General features: G+C 37.1%; 3 protein-coding genes across 3 annotated transcripts; 2 read left to right on the top strand and 1 right to left on the bottom strand.

Annotated features, from left to right (window-relative positions):
- Positions 1 to 4,662: 4,662 nt before the first annotated feature.
- Positions 4,663 to 7,436, bottom strand: LOC131005855 (G-type lectin S-receptor-like serine/threonine-protein kinase LECRK3). Its single transcript, XM_057932957.1, has 2 exons — positions 5,786 to 7,436; positions 4,663 to 5,475 (listed from the first exon to the last, which is right to left on the bottom strand). The coding sequence occupies exons 1-2, from the start codon at positions 7,419 to 7,421 to the stop codon at positions 4,796 to 4,798; spliced, it is 2,316 nt and encodes a 771-aa protein (XP_057788940.1). The 5' UTR covers positions 7,422 to 7,436; the 3' UTR covers positions 4,663 to 4,795.
- A 4,873-nt stretch (positions 7,437 to 12,309) lies between these two features.
- On the top strand, positions 12,310 to 16,634 carry LOC131005853 (sedoheptulose-1,7-bisphosphatase, chloroplastic). Its single transcript, XM_057932955.1, has 8 exons — positions 12,310 to 12,636; positions 13,967 to 14,095; positions 14,184 to 14,369; positions 15,345 to 15,426; positions 15,498 to 15,719; positions 15,833 to 15,933; positions 16,022 to 16,093; positions 16,201 to 16,634. Exons 1-8 carry the CDS (start codon positions 12,520 to 12,522, stop codon positions 16,480 to 16,482), a joined length of 1,191 nt encoding a protein of 396 aa, XP_057788938.1. The 5' UTR covers positions 12,310 to 12,519; the 3' UTR covers positions 16,483 to 16,634.
- Positions 16,635 to 16,643: 9 nt separating this feature from the next.
- On the top strand, positions 16,644 to 17,539 carry LOC131005854 (uncharacterized). The gene has a single exon (XM_057932956.1). It carries the CDS (start codon positions 16,817 to 16,819, stop codon positions 17,345 to 17,347), a length of 531 nt encoding a protein of 176 aa, XP_057788939.1. The 5' UTR covers positions 16,644 to 16,816; the 3' UTR covers positions 17,348 to 17,539.
- Positions 17,540 to 19,410: the final 1,871 nt, after the last annotated feature.

Here is a 19,410-nt window from a genome sequence, read left to right as displayed (position 1 = left end):
TTTTTATATGAAACTGTATGCATCTTAGTTTGAACCTTTATGTATCTAAAATATGAATATTTTGAGAATATAAAGTATATATTTTTAATATACGAAAATATTTTTTGATTTTACCCCTGTCCAGATTTTTGTATTAAATTGTCTTGGAAGCTTCTTGCCACGTGTCACAATCTCAATGCACCTCTTATCCAAATCGTGTGGTCAAGATTTGGTCCTATGGTACTACCATAAGCTTGGAAACTACAAGAACCCAACCCTATATATATATATATATATATATATATATATATATATATATATATATATATATAAACTTTACATATAATCTAAATTAATAAATTTTATTATTTATTTTATCTCGATAAAAATTAGATTTACATATTTGACCCAAAAAATTACTACTAATTTATATACGATAAATGATTTTAATTGAATGTTAGTAATTAGATGTATATTTGTTATTAACTTTATTTAAATTGATTACTTTAAAATAAAATCTTATATCATGTCTATCAAAACAATTAAAATAATTTTTTTTTATCTTTTATAAAATATATCCATACATTTTATCTGTACTGTGCAGAAAAATATATTTTTCATATCTAAAAGCTTTATTTTTTTCAGTTTCATTCATCATAATACTAATAATAATAATAATAATAATAATAATAATAATTATTATTATTATTATTATTATTATTATTATTTTTATTATTATTATTATTATTTTTACAATCTTATTTTTTGTGGGACCCATTCTTCACTTAATATCAAATACACAAATTATTTTTTAATTAAAATTCGTATCATCTTTAGTTACGAAGATATTTGAGGAATGGATAGCAGTTAAACAAAGACTAGTAACTGAGGCTGCAAATGAGCCAGTCAATTTGAATGTTAGTCAGGTCAGATATTGATTTGCTGCTGAAATATAAATTTTATTAAAAAGAAAAAAGAGAGAAAAGGGACATGAAAAACCCCTCAAAGCACTGATGCTAACAAAGAGTCGGGTCACAAAGGATCCGTCCTAGTCGGATATTGATTTGATACATGCGATGGGTGGAGTTTAATTTGCTCATTAAGAAAAATGAGCCTGAATTTATTTATTTTTTAAACCAAATGAGTCTGAGTTTGAATTTTACATTATTTAATTTGTTAATTTATGAGCACGCTCATTAAGTGAATTATTTGGAAAATATGAAATTATATTTTTTTTGATTGGATTAGTGAATTTTAGTTAATTAGCTCAAAACTTTATTAAAATATTTCACAATCACATGACCCAATCAAATACGCGTGTTTGGTTTCCAATTCCAAGTCTTACAAAGAATACGCGTCAATCAAGCTATTATACTGTGCGATCGATTTTATATCAAAGATATATAAATATTTCTAATTCCGAGCTCGATAAGTGTGATCAAATGGATAAGAGAATACGAATTTTATGAAAATATTGATAGATGTGTATAAAGTGAAAAAATAGTCTTATTGAATTAATTTGTAAGATAATAAATAAATAGTGTGTCAGATATGTTTTTTGTAAATAATTATATGTGAATGAGAATAAAGTATAGGATATATATCCTTATCTTAAAATGAAAAATGATAAAAAGACCACATTAATTATAAACGGAGGTAGCATTAAAAAAATTAACCATAAAATAATGTATTTTCTTTAGAGAGAAAGATAATGAAAATAATGTCACCGTAAGAAAGATAGTGAAAATGGTATTTTAAAAAGAGTCAATATATCGAAATATTCATTCTCATATACTCCCTCCGTCCCGCTTCAAATGACACTAAATTTTTCTGTACGAAGATTAAGGAATGTGTGATAAAGGTGTAAAGCGATGGTGAGACCATCCAAAAAGTAGTGTTAAATATTTCTAAATTTGGGTAGGGTCATTTGAAGTGGGACAACCCAAAATAAAAATAGGGTCATTTAAAGAAGGACGGAAGGAAGTACATGACATTTGATGCAAAGCAGCCGTTTCCTTCCGGGGCTCAAAAAGCACGGCAAAGGCGACTGGAAAAACATATCTCGAAAGTTTGTGGTGTCGAAAACTCCGACGCAAGTGGCGAGCCATGTTCAGAAGTACTACATGCGGCAGCTCAACGGAGGAGGCAAAGACAAACGCCGCCGGCTCATTTGAAGCCGGACGGAAGGAGTAGGATAAATAAAAAAATATCCATTAATATGAAAGTTTTAAAAATTAATCATTTTTTGTAAAATCTTCGTAAGTTCCCGTCAAATTTTGCAACTCAAACCAAATTGCAAGACATGAAGTTAATGCACCTTAACAACTACACAATAAAGACAATTAATCTCATCTCTTCTGCCTATATATATAGATATCTCCGAAACAACTCCACCACACATCCAACATTAGTATCATCAATGAAACCGACGTCGTATCTCTTCTTGCTCGCCATCTTGTTCATGCACGAGGCCATTTTCACACAATGTGTGGAAAACCCCTTCTCTTCCGACGATGCTTCCATCTTGAAAACGGTGCCGTTTTCGCATACAACTACTACTCCCGTTGCTGATGTGAAGCGAGGAAGTCTGCCGCCGCCGCTGCCTCCACAAGCCGCCAGGGGTACTCACTGGAAGTGGCACCCGCTGTTTCCGCCATCGTCTTCCCTGCCGCCACCGCCGGCGGTGTCGTTTTCACATACAACTACTGATGTGATGAAAAAAAGAAGCCCGCCACCGCCGGCGGCTCCAAAACTCAATGTATCTCCTGGCCAACGGCACCCGCTGTTTCCGCCGCCGCCGCCGAGATAAACTCATTCGCCAGCTGCATAGTCTTGGATGATTGCATGGTTGTCAAAGTTAAAATTCTTGTAATTTGTAGCTCTCATGTTTAGTTATACTCCCTTCGTTCCACCATTTTAGTTCCTTTCTACTTTTCACACATATTAAGACATTTAACTCTGACTAAAATTACATATATCGAGCTAATTTTTTTTTCTCTTCGGTCGCTAATTTTTTTTTTCGCTCACAATACGGAGCTAATTTTTTTACTCACAATACTAAAACGCATTCAACTAATATTTTTAAAATTTGTACAAAAAAAGTGTGCATACCAACACGAGATTAGAATATACCATGTTTTTGGAAATTGTTGGAACCCAACTAAGAATTGATCGGATGGGATCCTTTGTCCCATAATTTAATAATGTGTATTATTGTGTACTATTTTTTTTATCTCTTTATTTTAAAATTATTTTTTATAAAAATAAAAATTATTATTATATTATAAACTCCAATTAATATTTATCACTAAAAATTAAAAATTTAAAAAATTATATAATTAACTTTGAATTAATTAACTCAAATTAATAATCCATTATTAATATAAATAAATATTAAAAATAATTATAAATCCTAATTGGATGGTTGAATCCTTGTTAATTATCTTTATATTGTATTAATAAATTAAAATTAAAATTAAAGAAAAATAATTAAAAATTATAACAAATTAAGAGTGGTACACGATGGTACACACTAAATTATGGGACATAAGATCTCATCTGAGAATCGAGTAGTTATATATGGGTCTCTGGCCTTCAAAAAAAAAAAAGAATTAAGAGTGGTACACGATGGTACACACCAAATTGCAAGTCATGGAGTCAACTGTCAAGTCGATGCAAGAAGCAGACACACGGCAATGGCAAGACCCCTTTTTAAAGCTGCAACTTCACAACTACCCAATAACGACGGCAGCTATTATAAGTGGCTTCGTCTCTCATCTCTTCTGCGTATATATATACATATCTCCGATACAACACATCCAACATAGTATCATCAATGAAACCGACGTCGTATCTCTTCTTGCTTGCCATCTTGTTCTTGTACCAACCCATTTTCACACAACCTGTGCAAAACCCCTTCTCTTCCAACGATGCTTCTATCTTGAAGAAGCTGCCGTTTGTGATGAAAAAAGGAAGCCTGCCGCCGCCGCCGCCTCCAGAATCTGGTATCTCTCGTCGCCCGCTCTCGCCGCCGCCGCCGGGATCAGCTACATGATTGCATGGTTGTCAAAGTTTGAATTCTTGCAATTTGTAGCTCATGTTTAGTTATATCATGTTTTAATGATTTCTGGTTCTCATTCACTTAAGCACACATGTCATAATCATATTTTTTTCAGGTTTCGTTTTTAGGAAATACACATCCGATCTATTCAGAAATAAATAAATTCTACGTAGTTCTGTCATATGTATTCAGTACCTTAAATAAATCATGAATTTTGGAGCTTCTTTCAAAGATATATAGATCTCTTAAATAAATCATGAAAATACTATGTAATAGTGATTCGGATAGATGAATTTTGCTCCAACATCAACATTACACAATATAAAATATAAAATTTAAAATAATTCACACATACGAATTGATAATTAAACTAGGGGTTGGTCTCCTGTGTGGTTGACTGCATGGGATGCGGTGAGTTACTTTTAATAAGCATAAGTATACATTTGTGCTTATACATTTGTTCGCACAAAGTATATTTACGCGTAATAGTACAAATTTTCATGAATAAAAGTAACACTTATCGTGAATAAATATAATAATTTAGAAATATTATATTTCATTGTAACAATAATTACTTTTTTATTACTACAATGATTACTCGATCAAATAGTTAAGAATAAAAGTATTAATGAATGAAAATAACTAAAAGTAAAAGTTCTTATATATGAATAAAAGTAAACATTATTATGAAAAAATGTAAACTTTCAAACCGTCTACATCGTATGCGATTGAACGTGCAGGAGAATTTGCGTTAAACTAGATAGAACTAAAGAAGGAAGTAGGACTGGGAGGTATGGGAATCTCCACAGTCCCCTCCAGCATGAGCAAAACTTTCTTCATAGTCGGACGCAGCGACGGCTCATACTGCACACACCATAGCCCTATCTTCACCATCCTCTCCACTTTCCTCTCCTCCACCTCCTCAATCTCATCCCCCACGACCTCCCCGATCCTCCCCGCCGCGTAGCGCTCGTGAACCCACTCCTCGAGAACCGCCTCCTCCTCGCTCCTGCTCCAATCAACGCACCTCCTGCAGCATATGATCTCCAGCAGCACCACCCCGAAGCTGTACACGTCGGCCTTCACCGTGATTGCCTGCTTCTGGTACCACTCCGGCGCCACATAGCCCCTCGTCCCCCTTATCCCGGTGTGCGTATTGGTCTGGTCTTGCTTGAGGAGCTTCGCCAGCCCGAAATCCGACAGCTTGGCGCACCAGTTGTCGTCCATGAGTATGTTCTGCGGCTTTATGTCGCAGTGGATGATCTGCGTCTCACACTCCTGGTGCAGATACAGTATCCCCCTCGATATATCCCGAGCGATCTCCATCCGCTCATCCCAGCTCGGCCGCCTCTCCTTGTTAAAGAGTATGTCTGCGAGGGATCCGTTGCTCATGAACTCGAACACCAGCAGCTTGTTGTCTCCGTCGAGGCAGTAACCTGATTGAGTTTAAGATTTTTTTAGGCTACTATTTTAGGACAGTTTGCAAAAATAGGTTAATATTTTTCACACTTGCAAAAATAAGTTGAAGAAGTAACCAAGGAGGTGGATGATTGAGTTTAAATTTTTTTAGGCTACTATTTTAGGGCGATTTGCAAAAATAGATTAATTTTCGGACTTGCAAAAATAAGTTGAGAATTAACCTAGGAGGTGGATGATTGAGTTTAAAATTATTTTAGGCTACTATCTTAGGGCGGTTTGCATAATAGGTTAATATTTTTCAAAAATAAGTTCGAGGAAGTTATTAACCTAAGAGGCGGACTAGGTTCCGGTGATATGTCTTCCCGATCGTCTTCAGCTCCGTCTGGAACTCCCTCTCCCCTTGCGCGAATTCCTTCTCTAGCCTCTTCACCGCCACGGCTTTCTGGCGGAGAACCCCTTTGAACACCGTGCCGGATGCTCCCCTCCCCAGCTCTTCCTCGAAGCCGTTTGTTGCCTCGGAGAGATGCTCGAATATGAATGCTTGTAGGCATATATCCTCCACCAAGCTAGCCCCTTCATCTTCGCTGATCCTCCTCCGTCTCTGGTGCGCGTAGATGACGGAAATCGACAAGGCGAGGGCTCCCGTGAACATGAACGCAATGCCGATGGCGATGACGAGGATGCCTGAACGCCTCTCTCTCTTGATTACTTTTCCTCGTATGGCGGGTGGCGAATTTGTCGTCGTCGTTGTTGTTGTTGTTGTGACTCGAAGAAGAGCCATGTTTGAATTCCCCAGAGACCTTCTCCCGTACGTCAATGGAAGCCTCTGCTTTCTGCACTGGCCATCCCCAAAGAAGGCCACTTCGCAATTACAGTCAGCGAGACAGGCTCGACTGCAATCTTCAACAGTCGCCGTGTTCAAATTCTCATACGAGTTTTCCTGCCATTCCGTGTTCTCGACCGGTCTCATCTCGTAGCTCGACCCATTGGTTTTCGGACAGCCTTCCCACTGAAAGGCCGCCCTCGAGCAGCCAGCGGTGTAGTTGCCGAGCTGAATGAAATCGAAGCCGAGGAGGCACCGACATTCCGGCACGGTATCCATCTGAACGCAGAAGGAATTAGCTCCGCAGAAACCTTTTGGGACACACGCGTCGTCGGTGGATGACCATCGCCTGGTCCAATTCCAGTCACCGGGAGGGTTTAGAGAGAGAGAGTAGATTCGGAAGAGGCCTCCGGCGTCGAGCCTCATGAGATTGACGAACTCGCGCGTGGGGAGCTCTCCTCTGGTTATATTCCGGAGAGGAGCGCTTCCATTTAACAAATAAAGGCGGCCGTCGCTGTCGAGGTTGAGAGAGACGTTGCCGCCGGCTCTGTCTGTGTCCGGCGTGTTAACAGGGTACTGCACGAGGTTCCCATCTACCTGCATTTTCAGCCTGAAAATCCCTCCGCCGCGGTCGGAGATGAGCTCTTTCCCGGGGAGCAGCCGCTGCCCGGGGAGGAGGGTGTCGGTGGGGTGGTCGAAGCTCTGCCAGATGATTCTGGATTCAGAGTCGTAGAGCACGAAGTTGCCGTTGTCGAGCATCGACGCCGACGCGATAACGGCTGCGGAGGGGCTGATAACGTCGACGTCTCGGCCGCGGCTCCGCCGCAGGACTAGCCTGCCCTCGGCGGTGAGGTGCAGGGCGACGACGTCGTCCGGGACGGTGGGGCTTGGTGGCGTCCAGACGGCAGTTTTGTCGGGGAGGAAGATGCCGACGGCGGGGGCGGAGCGGTTGACGGTGGTTTGGGGGAAGAATCCGAAAGCGTAGAGGGCGGAGGGGGAAGGCCAAGAGGAGGTGGTGGTGTTGGGTGTGAGGGAAGAGCCTTGGGTGATTCTTTGAGGTGGTGGTGGTGGTGGTGATGATGATGCGGTAGAAATAAAGAGGAGAAAGAAAATGGAGATGGGGATGGAGTGGAAGGACATTGCTGCATGTTGAGGTGCAGCTTCTACTTAGGTTTTAAAGAGGTGTTGCCGTGCTTGGTGATGCTTCTTGCATTGACTTGACTCCATGTCTTAGCAATTTTTTGTTCATACTCGCTCCTTCTGAAATTAGTACCCATTTGTGGATTGCGTGAGTTTTAAAAGAATACTCCCTCCGTCTGCGATATCGTTTCCATATTTGTCATTCGGTCTGTTCGCGATATCATTTCCACTTCCATTTCTATAGAGTCCACAAACTTCCACTCACAACAATAGTGAGATTCAAACTCCACTCACTACAATATCCACTACTATCTACTTCTATCCACCACTTTTCTTAAAACCCGCGCTGTTCACAATATGGAAGCGATATCACGAACGAAAGAAGTATATATATTGAATGTGGTGTTAGCTGAATGAGTACTCATTTCATGGACAAATTAAAAAGAAATATGAATACTAATTTCGTGGATTGAGGGAGTATTATTTATATATTCAAATTAAATCAAATACTTAAAAAAAATCATATTTTTTCTTTTTAGAACGTTCACAAAAAAATTTCTTACTTATTTTTAAACCACCACTTATAATATTTATTTATTTTTATTTTTTTTACAATACTAATTACAATATCTTTTTATCACTTTGAATATATACGCAGCAGTATTTTTTGAAAATTTGTATCACTTCCTCTTATTATAGCTTGTTTGACGGGTCTTCTTTGTAAGACTTGAAATTGGCATGCGTATATTTGATTGGGTCATGTGATTGTGAAAATTCACTCCCATCTATTTTAATTTGACAGAAAAAATTGAAGCACATTCGCAAATGGGATATCTAATGCAGTATCATTTTTCATGTCTTTATTTTATAATTTTTTTTTTAATTTTAACTTTGTTATATTTTAATAAAAGAGCTGATTAACTAAAATTCACTAATCCAATCCAAAAATATAATTTCATATTTTCGAAATAATTCACTTAATGAGCCTACTCACGATTTGAGGCTACAAATGAGCCAATCAATTTGAATGTTATTCGCTAAATGGGATCCTCTGTCCCAAAATATAGTGTGTACCACATGTACCACTCTTCATTTCTTTATATTTATAAATTATTTTTTATTTCATTTTAATTTATTATGATTTTATATATTATAAAGATAATTAACAAGGGTTCACTCATCCATTTAGGGTTTATAATTATTTTTTTATATTTATTTGAATTAATAATAGATTATTTGGGTTCATTAATTCAAAGTTAGGGTATATAATTTTTTAAATTTTAATTTTTCAATGATAAATACTAATTAGAGTTTATAATAATATAATAATTTTTATTTTTATAAAAAACAATTTATAAAATAAGAAATGAAGAGTGGTACACGTGGTACACACAATATTGTGGGACAGGATCCCATCTGGTTATTCGCATATCGATTTGTAGCCTCAATTGCTAGTGTATCTTTCACGTTACGAAGACCAAAAAAGCGATAGTTATAGAAGTTTCTGTCTTTTTGCTTTCTACGTACTTATTATAATTATCATTATAGAAGTCTTTGTCTTTTATATTCCATTTCTTATTCAAACATCTTTTTAAGGAAATGTGACATGAATTTTAATAAAATTAATCATATAGGAGTATTTGATAATTAATTGAGAATGAGTCTCACAAAGAGTGAAGATTGTAAAATTAATTATTAGTGAAATTGCTTTAAAAATAGATTAGAAAGATATTTTGAAGACTGACCAAATTAAATAAAAAGAAAGGAAAATGTTTGAAGGCAACCGAAAAATTATAGTATAAAATTTTATAAAAAAATATAGTATATTTAGAAATAAAAATTCATAGCTTCAACTTGGGATCAATTATAAATAAGAATAAATTCTACATTGTCATAATTCATATTTTTTCAAGTTTCTTTTATGTAGAAATTCCGCCGTCGTCGCCCGCCAGCAACTCCACCTCCAGTGGAGCCGCCTTTCTTCTTTCTTCTTCTTTTTTTTATTTTTTTATTTAGGGCGTGCATGTATAACACGCGCTGTAAAAATCACGCTAGAGCCTAACGCAGAGGCAAGAGCCAATGCTCGAGAGCTTGAGGCGCGTTTTAGCATCTCGCTACGGATGCTCTTATAATTACAATGCCACTCGTTAACACAATATCCAACTCTTTGATTCTTTAATTTTCGTTGCCGTTAGGATCATTAATTTCAAAATTGATTGATATATCAAACTTTCGATTTCAAAGAATTCTTTACTTGGAGAAATTAAAGATTGGGCTTGGACGAGCTTGAGGAGAAAAATATTTTAATACGTGATTTGATATTCAATACTTGTTAATTAATTGCAATGAATATCACAATATCTGCAAATATGTTGGTGCTGCAACAAAATTTGTTGTAATTAACAAGTATTGGACGTTAAATGTTCCTCTCTTCGAGGCCCTCAAAGTTCATCACTTAATTTCTCAAATTAAGAGCTTGAACATTTAAAATGAAAAGTTTGATAGAATCGATTAAATGTGGGATTGATTCTAATTGCAATGAATATATATAAAAAAATAAATTTCGTACTGTCAAGATTTGAAAGTAATATTGTATTTACAATTTAACCTAAAAGTCATGTTTGTAAATGCAATTAATTAGCTAAAAAGAGAGAAAAAGAAAATGTTAGCGGGGTACCTAGCTAAAATGATCGAATTCAATTCTTACATCATATTCATAAATTATACTTACTTCGTTCATGAAAAATAATTCTAGCAAGGAGTGATACGAATTTTAAGAAAAAATTGTTAAGTGTAATGAGAGTAAAAAAAAGTTGTTAAATATATTGAAAAGTGATACAAATGTATTGTAATTAGTATTGAGAGTAGTGAAAAGGGAAGAAAAAAAAGAGCACAAATTAATGAAGATATTATATGTGGTAGCGCATAGTCCAAAAATAAATACTCTCCGTTCAAATTCAATAGGCCATGTTTCCTTATTTAGACGTTCCAATTTTTATAGGTCACTTTCTAAAATAGAAAATCGTACGTACATCATAAACACTCCACAAAATTCATTATTTACACAAAAAGCCATTATGGACCCATAAAATTATCACTTTTTTCACTTAAAAAATAATATCTTCATTTATCTCTCTTGCTTTTTTCATAAATTTATCCTTCAAAAAAGCTATTTTCTCTCTTCTATTTTATTATAATTTTTTTTTTAATATCTATATCCAAACCTTGTGACCAATTGAATTAATATAGAGGAAGTATAAATTTTTAAGAAACAATAGGGCCGGATGGCCCTATTGGTGATTGAAACTTAAATTTTGTCCACAAAATTTAAAACATCAATATTTGGCCATCTTTTATGTGCTCTACCTAATTTACCCTTTAACCCAATAGATCCAACAACTTTCTTTGACCCGGATCCAGATTTAGGGATTAACCCATGCCTTGTCTACCCCCCAGACCCCCGACCCCACCCACCCCCCACCCACCACCCACCCCCAAGCCAAAAAAAAAAAAAAAAAATTTACTTCCCCTGCCTTGTCTACCCCCCAGACCCCAGACCCCCGACCCCACCCACCCCCCCAAGCCAAATTTTTTTTTTTTTACTTCCCCTGCCTTGTCTACCCCCAGACCCCCGACCCCACCCACCCCCCCCAAGCCAATTTTTTTTTTTTTTTTACTTCCCCTGCCTTGTCTACCCCCCCAGACTCCCGACCCCACCCACCCCCCCCCCCCCCACCACCCACCCCCAAGCCAATTTTTTTTTTTTTACTTCCCCTGCCTTGTCTACCCCCAGACCCCCGACCCCACCCACCCCCCCTCCCCACCACCCACCCCCAAGCCAAATTTTTTTTTTTTACTTCCCATGCCTTGTCTACCCCCCAGACCCCCAACCCCACCCACCCCCCCACCACCCACACCATGCCAATAATTTTTTTTTTTACTCCCACTGCCCTGCCTACCCCTGACCCCCGACCCTACCCCCCCCACCCACCCCCAAGCCAAAAGGAACTTTTAAACACTTCCCCTAGGGTTTAGATATTCCATTTAGGGTTTAGATTATCCATTTAGGGTTTAATTGTTCCATTTAGGGTTTAGATTATCCATTTAGGGTTTAAATGTTCCATTTAGGGTTTAGATGATGCTGTTGTTTCTATATTTGTTCTGCATGTTTGGCACTTATGGCACTATTAGTGCCATAAGTGCTAAAAAGACCATTTTACTTTATTTTATTTTGGATTTTCGTTGGCACTTATGGCACTAATAGTGCCATAAGTGCCATAAAATAAAATAATAAAGTAAATTTTTTTGGCTTGGGGGTGGGTGGGGTCGGGGGTCTGGGGGTAGACAGGGCAGGGGGAGTAAAAAAAAAAATTCGTTGGCACTTATGGCACTATTAGTGCCATAAGTGCCATAAAATAAAATAATAAAGTAAAAGTTTTTGGCTTGGGGGTGGGTGGGGTGGGTGGGGTCGGGGGTCTGGGGGGTAGACAGGGCAGGGGGAGTAAAAAAAAAATTTCGTTGGCACTTATGGCACTTATCTATAAGTGCCATAAGTGCCAAGCTTGGCACTTATGGCACTAATAGTGGCATAAGTGCCTAACCCGACCCGCGTGCCTGATCCTACCCGGCACGCGACCCGCGCTCCTGACCCTACCCAGTCCGCCCAATTAAGGGCAAAAACGTCCCAAAGCTATAAAAATGGCCAAAATTTGTGTTTTTTCAATGTGTGGCCATAAATTGTGTTTTATGCAATTCATTTTGGCTACTTCAAAATTTTACTCAATTTTTAATATAGATAATTAGACTCGTATTTCTTCACTTTTTCCAAGAGCCAAAATATCCAAGCTGAGATACAAATTGCATATACAAACAAAATGATGCGCACCCATATCTCAAGTATGTAACACCAATATCTACGCCACAAATTAATGTGAGATCGAAATCAAACCTCCTCCAACTGGGATGGCGCCACGTGTCAGCACATTGTCAGCTGCTTATCTGCTATCTCTTCAAGAAAAAAAAAATACAGTTAACTTGCTTCAAATCCAGTTACCAGGGAACTCGAAAACATCATTAATTTTCTCGCAATAAATCAAGCATGGAAGCTGGTATGGCATGCTGCGCACGTGTGGCAATCTTGCCCAATGTCTCCTCGCAGCAATATTCAGCTGCGCTGCCATCGCCGCGCTCCGTTTATCCATCTTTTAGCTCCAAGGTTCGTTGCTTCCAATTAATCTCATTTTCTTGAGTTCTATGTTATCACAAAGGATGCGTTATCTCTCATGAAGAAGAGTGGAAAATATATATTTTTATATTTTTTTTGCCATTTTCATATATTCTGTGGGATGGATAATTGTTTTTGGAATTTGATGTTCTTTTATCACTGCATAATAGTAATATTATCATAAAGTATCGATGTGATTATATATATATTTTTTTTTCATATTTTACACCTGAGATTATAAAAATATGAAAATCACTAAAACATGATAAAAATATTTTTTCAGATTTTCTAATGATAAATTTGCAATCAAAGAGAATAAACCCAAAATCTTAATCACAATGCAACCATGAAAGTAGGAGATTAGATACGGTGCCAATCTTCGAGCATGACTCGGTGATCGCTCGAACAATTTTTTTATTTTTATTATGTTATCTTGTACGTACTCCATCCATCCCAATTTAATAGATCATATTTTCTTATTTGAATGTCACATTTTAATAGATCACTTTCTAAAATGGAAAGTCAGTACATAATAAATAATTTTCATATAACTCATTATTTATACCATATGTTATTTTGGGCACACATAATTATCTCTTTTATTTTTTACAAAATAATATATTAATTTCTTTCTTACTTTTTGGACAAATATATATTTGAAAAAATTTAATTTATCTCCCCTATTTATTATAAACGGAGTATTTGTTTCTTAATATCCGTGTCCAACCTTTGTGACATACACTCCGTCCCATTACTTTTGAACACGAAAATCAAAAAATGTGTAGAAAATAGATAAAGTATGTTGGTGGAAATTATTTAAATATTGGGTATGAAGAGAAAATATATTGTCAAAAAAGGACGTGACATTTGTAATGGGACGTCCCATTATGGAAAGTGAAACATTTGTAATAGGACAGAGGGAGTATTAAATTGGATCAAAGGAAGTATTTTAGATTTTTCTGATTTTTTTATGCTCTCTACATCCACTAAAAGTGTGGCGTGGTTTGAAAACATGAGTTTTAATAAATAATTGAAGATGTGTATAAAGTGAAAAAAAGATTCATCAAAATCGATTTATTAGGCAAATTTTAAATGGTTTGTTAGATGTTTTTTTTTTTTGTAGATAATATTGAGTTGAACGAGGTTAAAAATATAACGATATGTGTATCAAAATAGAAACACGGTACTTATTGCGGGCGAAAAGTGGACGGCGAAATTACACAAAATTGTGATTTCGACGTCCAAATTTTTTCCAAAATACAAAATTATAGTTTCGACTACTCATTTCTAAAATCCTAGCTCCGTCCCTGCATGTAAAAAGAGCTCGAAAGGGAGCTCCATATTCGGAGAGTCGCTGCGCGTGGCGCCACGATCGTCGATGAAGGCGTCGAAGGGGAAGAGTTCTTCTTCCTCCGTTGTGACGACTAAGTGTGAGATTGGAGACAGTCTGGTGAGTGAAATGGATGGATTAAATTAATTGAATTCCATAGGCATAGATCATGAAGAATTTGAGTTTTTGTAATTAATTAATTTTGCAGGAAGAATTTCTGGAGAAATCGACGTCGGATAAGGGGCTGATTAGGCTGATGGTGTGCATGGGAGAGGCGCTGCGCACGATCGCATTCAAAGTTAGAACAGCTTCTTGCGGCGGAACCGCCTGCGTCAACTCTTTCGGCGACGAGCAGCTTGCTGTTGATATGCTTGCTAACAAGCTTCTTTTTGAGGTCATTTCCATTCCTTATTTCTCATCATTTTTTTGAGTTTGTATAATGATTCATACAAAATATCGATGATAATTTGACTATTTCAAAAGGATGAGAAAAGGATTAAATTGCTTAAAAGTTATTGAACTTTTATCAAATTCTGATTTTCCATATAAATTTTAATGTTTGGAAGGGTAATTACTGAACTGTATTGATTTAATCTGATTTTGCTACCCGTCGAATTTCGGTAAAATTTATTACTGACACGACTAGTTGAATAATTAACTTTGAATAACTGTTCTCGCGTGGTAATCGATTGAAAATTTATTATGAAACCGCGTCAATTATTCGACGAGCCATGTCGGTAATAAATTTGACCGATATCATATCTGGTAGTAAAATCACGCCAAACTTTGAAGTTATATGTAAAATCATAAATTTATTAAAATTAATTTAATAATTTATAGGCGATTGACTCGGAAAAAAAATCTCTTATTTAGTGGGTGCTTGAGCCCACCTTGGCTCCTCTTGAGTCATTTTGTACCTCAACTTTTAGTCGAGGCAAATAGTGTTGACCTCAAGCTTCATTTGCTTGTTACGGAATTGAATTCAAATAATTTAATTCATCATTTTCTCTTAATAATTAAAGTTAATCAGATACTCCCTTCGTCCCCAAAAAATTTACTATAATTTTTTTTTTGGTCCATCAACAAAAAAATTGACAGTTTCATTTATAGTAGTACTGTAGTAGGGGTTCACAGCCCAACTCACATTTGATTAAAACCAGTTCATAATATGACAATTTTTTTGTGGACAGAAGGACTATTTAATAAGTCGTGTGAAACTTAAGCTATGCAGACTCATTTAGTTAACGAATTTTTTTGAACGAGCTTTTATCGAATCAAGATCCAAGTAGCTTGACTCATTTACAGCCTTTCAAAAAGCTCTGAGTAGTGAACACAAGTTGATAAATTTCCCTTGTTGATAAATGCATAGGCATTGCAATACTCTCACTTCTGCAAGTATGCTTGCTCCGAGGAAGTCCCGGAGCTCCAAGACATGGGAGGCCCTGTCGAAGGTCTGAATCCTCCTCCACAAATCTAGTATTTCATTTCATCAGTTTCTCACATAACGTCGAATTTGGAGCAGGAGGATTCAGTGTTGCCTTTGATCCACTCGATGGCTCCAGCATTGTGGACACAAACTTCACAGTTGGCACCATCTTTGGAGTCTGGCCCGGCGACAAGCTCACCGGAGTCACCGGAGCTCAGCAAGTTGCTGCCGCCATGGGAATCTTCGGGCCGAGAACTACTTATGTTCTTGCCCTTAAGGACTGCCCAGGAACACATGAATTCCTCCTACTTGATGAAGGTTTGATATACTATTTGTGTTTTCTCTGTTTCCTCTGTTTCCTCTGTTTCCTCTGTTTCAAGTCATGTGAAAGACACTACTTGTTTTGCTTAAAACATGATTTTTTCTTGAAGGAAAATGGCAGCATGTGAAAGACACAACATCAATTTCAGAGGGGAAGATGTTTTCACCTGGTAATCTGAGGGCTACCTTTGACAATGCAGAGTATGCCAAGGTGAATTTTTTATGTTTTTTCTTTTTCTTTGTAGTTATGGTGATTTGAATCATGTATATGTAATGGTACCAGTTTGAAAAATCCACAGCTGATCGACTACTACGTGCGCGAGAAATACACCTTGAGATACACTGGAGGAATGGTGCCTGATGTGAATCAGGTATGCCTTGATCTTGATCCTCCTCCTCCTCTTCCTCTTCCTCTGCATTCGTGTGAAACGGGCGAATTTGGGTAACCGGTGTGTTTTTTGGGATGAAACTTGTGTAGATCATTGTGAAGGAGAAGGGGATTTTCACAAATGTGATATCACCAACTGCCAAGGCCAAGCTGAGGTTGCTGTTTGAGGTGGCTCCTCTGGGGTTCTTGATTGAGAAGGCGGGAGGGTTCAGCAGCGATGGCAAGCAATCCGTGCTGGACAAGGAGATCATCGGTCTTGATGACCGGACTCAAGTCGCCTATGGATCCAAGAATGAGATCATCCGGTTCGAGGAAACTCTCTATGGATCCTCCAGACTCAAGGCTGCTGAACCCGTTGGAGCTGCTGCTTGAGCACGTTGGCCTCATCGCGTTTCTGCTTCCTCTTTTCTTGCCTAGTTAGAGCAAGATGCTTTTGTACACAGATTCTCATAGAAGCTATGTCTCTTGATGAAAAATTGAAGATGCAAATATATCTTGATCATGAGTTCCCATATTCAAGAAAACTCTGTTTTCTTTGTTTGTTTTCTACCTTTTGTCTTTGTCTTTGTCTTTGTCTTTGTAGTTTCCAAAGCTTTTCTTGTGCTAGGAATCATCTTCTTTTGTAGTTTCCAAAGCTTCATTTTTTCTTGCCTACTACAAAACCAAGGTGCCCTAATAGATATTTGCAAGAAGATAGCAAGGTTTCATGGCTGTTGTTCAAGAGGGAAATGAGGTGATGAATAAGAGCCAGAAATGGCATGGAGCAGTAGGAGGCATTGTTGATGCACCAATAGAAAAAGTTTGGGACATGGTTTCTCGAAGCAGCAGACTGCACGAATGGATGCCGATGGTGGAGAAGTGCAGCCATCTGGCCGGGGAGGAAGGCGTTGCAGGCCACATCCGGTTAGTCTCGGGTTTCATGTTCCCACAGAGAGACGAGGACAGGTCGTGGATCAAGGAAAGGCTCGTTTCCATGGACTCCTCGTCCCACAGTTACACGTATCGTTTGGAGTCAAGCAATGTAGGCCTTGATGGATCTTCAAACTCACTCAAGCTCGTGGACTATGGCGATGGCTCGACTCTCGTTGACTGGAGATTCGAGATCAGTCCAGTCGAAGGCGCCTCCGAGGAGCAGATAATGGACTACTTGGGATATCTGTACAAGTCTTGTATCAATAGAATTGAAGGTGCTATTGAGGTCTCATCTAGAAACTCTGTCACATTCTTGAACCAATAATTTGCTTCTCAACTTTTGGAAAATGCCATTTTTGAGGCAATCACTTTTGCTGTGTAATTAGTGATAGTGATCTCATTTAGTTGTGGAAGGAGCTGTTGCTTATGTATAACTTCATCTAGTGATGCATTAACTTATTTTAAACATGTGATGATATCACATTAGTGAATGTTTTAAAGGAAAACTATTTCTCAACTAATCATCTTTTCCTTTTGTTTTTTTAAGCCCAATTACCAACTCCTACAAACATTGCAGCTAAGCAGTCTATTCATGGAAAGCATTCACCTCCTCCTATTAGTAATTTTCTTGAATGATGAATTTCGAGTTTAATTTGCTGTTCCTTTTCAAGATTATTTATAAGTTGGGTAATACTCCCTCCGTCCACGAAATGAGTACCCATATTTCCATTTTCGTCCGTCCACGAAATGAGTACTCATTTCCCTTTTTGGCAAGTGTACCCCACACAACACTTTAATTAATACACTCAAAAAGGTGGGACCTCTATTCTATTCACACTATACTCAATATATTTCTCAAAGCTCGTGCCGTCCACAAATGGGTACTCATTTCGTGGACGGAGGGAGTATATATTTAGAAACTTAGTCATAAAGAAGTTGAGACTTGATCAAACCAAATCCATCATGAAATTAACTCGTTCTGCAAAATAATAAGTGAAATTAAAAAGAAAAATAATGGGTATGTATTAGTTTAATAAAAGTTAGTTGTATACTTTATAAGTGAAAAATGGGTCCCACAAATCAAAGGTAATAATTAATAGGATTATTTTTAAAAGTAGAATAGGAAGATATTTTGGAAATAGAAGAAAATCAAGATGAAAAATATTTTAGGGACGGAAAGAATATATTTGATTTTGTAGGTCGATATAATGTGTTAAATATACAATATATCCTAAAATCCGGCGAGTTGTTTCAGCTTTCCAACATCAGATTCTCAGTTCTAGACCAAAGTTGAAAACTCTCACGAATTTCTAATAAACAAAAATTCCAGGTCATATTTAAAAAAGGCTTCAAAGTTCGAACCATAAATTATACCGGGCCCCAAAAAATAACATCTCATTTCAAGAGGCCGCTTCTTAAAATGAAAAATAAATACATAACAAACAACCCATACATAACTAGTTATTTACACTAAACGTCATTGTAGTCTACAAATAATTATTTTCATTTTTAACTTATAAACATTATCTTATTTTCTCTCTCCTACTATTTTCTTTTTCCTATTTTATTATAAGTTATTCATTTCTCAACATCCATGTTCCAGTCTCGTGGCCCGTTGGATTGGGACGAAGATAGTAACAAGTAGCTTTTGATTGCAAAATACTCCATCCGTCCACGAAAGAACTTCCTAGGAGGAAGTGATTCGAGTTTTTTTTAAAAAAAGTTGTTAAGTATATTAAGAGAGGAGAAAATGTTGAGTGTATTGAGAATGATGAATATGTGTTTTTTTTTTTTTTTTTGAGAAAAGATAGAAGCTAATATTACGCAATCGCAAAAGAGTTTAATACATGAGGAATACACTCAAGGAAAATAGGTAAAGTACAAGTAGACACCACTGCTAGAATCCTCCTCCTCTCTGAGAGATTTACATGTTGCGAGATTTAAAGTGAAGTGACCCGGGTTCGATTCCTCTTGGGAGCGAATTGGAGATTGGAGATATAAGGTGGATCTTGGTGAATGGAGAGATAAGGTGGTTCTTGGAGTGGATGGGGAACTAACTACTAACATCTAACATGACTTTGCCCAATCAAAAAAAAAAAAAAGCTGGACACCGCGGGAAGGGAATGCTACGGCTGACTGTCTAGTGAATAGGTATTTATAACCGGTGGGGCATAGTCCAAAAATAGATAAAAAGTTCTCCTGTAGACATCCCAAAAGTGAAAAGTAAGAAGTTATTTCATGAACGGGGGAAGTACTTTTAAAGTGTGACACACGAATTTGAAAAATGACAGCCAAAATAATCAAGTAAAGTACGGAAACAAGTACTCAAAATTCATGTCTAAGAAATCCAAAAACAGAGGATACATACCTTTCAAGTTGCACTCTGTC

This window comes from Salvia miltiorrhiza, chromosome 1 (assembly GCF_028751815.1).
Source record: "Salvia miltiorrhiza cultivar Shanhuang (shh) chromosome 1, IMPLAD_Smil_shh, whole genome shotgun sequence".
NCBI lineage: Eukaryota > Viridiplantae > Streptophyta > Magnoliopsida > Lamiales > Lamiaceae > Salvia > Salvia miltiorrhiza.
Note: the sequence above shows the minus strand (reverse complement) of the source record. Positions and strands in the feature narration are given on the sequence as shown.

Coding starts and splice junctions, on each gene's coding strand:
- LOC131005853 (XM_057932955.1), top strand. CDS start 12,520: ATGGAAGCTGGTATGGCATGCTGCGCACGTGTGGCAATCTTGCCCAAT. Junction 15,427..15,497: donor CATGGGAGGCCCTGTCGAAG/GTCTGAATCCTC, acceptor AATTTGGAGCAG/GAGGATTCAGTGTTGCCTTT. Junction 15,720..15,832: donor ATTCCTCCTACTTGATGAAG/GTTTGATATACT, acceptor TTTTTCTTGAAG/GAAAATGGCAGCATGTGAAA.
- LOC131005855 (XM_057932957.1), bottom strand. CDS start 7,421: ATGTCCTTCCACTCCATCCCCATCTCCATTTTCTTTCTCCTCTTTATT. Junction 5,476..5,785: donor GAACCTAGTCCGCCTCTTAG/GTTAATAACTTC, acceptor AAACTCAATCAG/GTTACTGCCTCGACGGAGAC.
- LOC131005854 (XM_057932956.1), top strand. CDS start 16,817: ATGGCTGTTGTTCAAGAGGGAAATGAGGTGATGAATAAGAGCCAGAAA.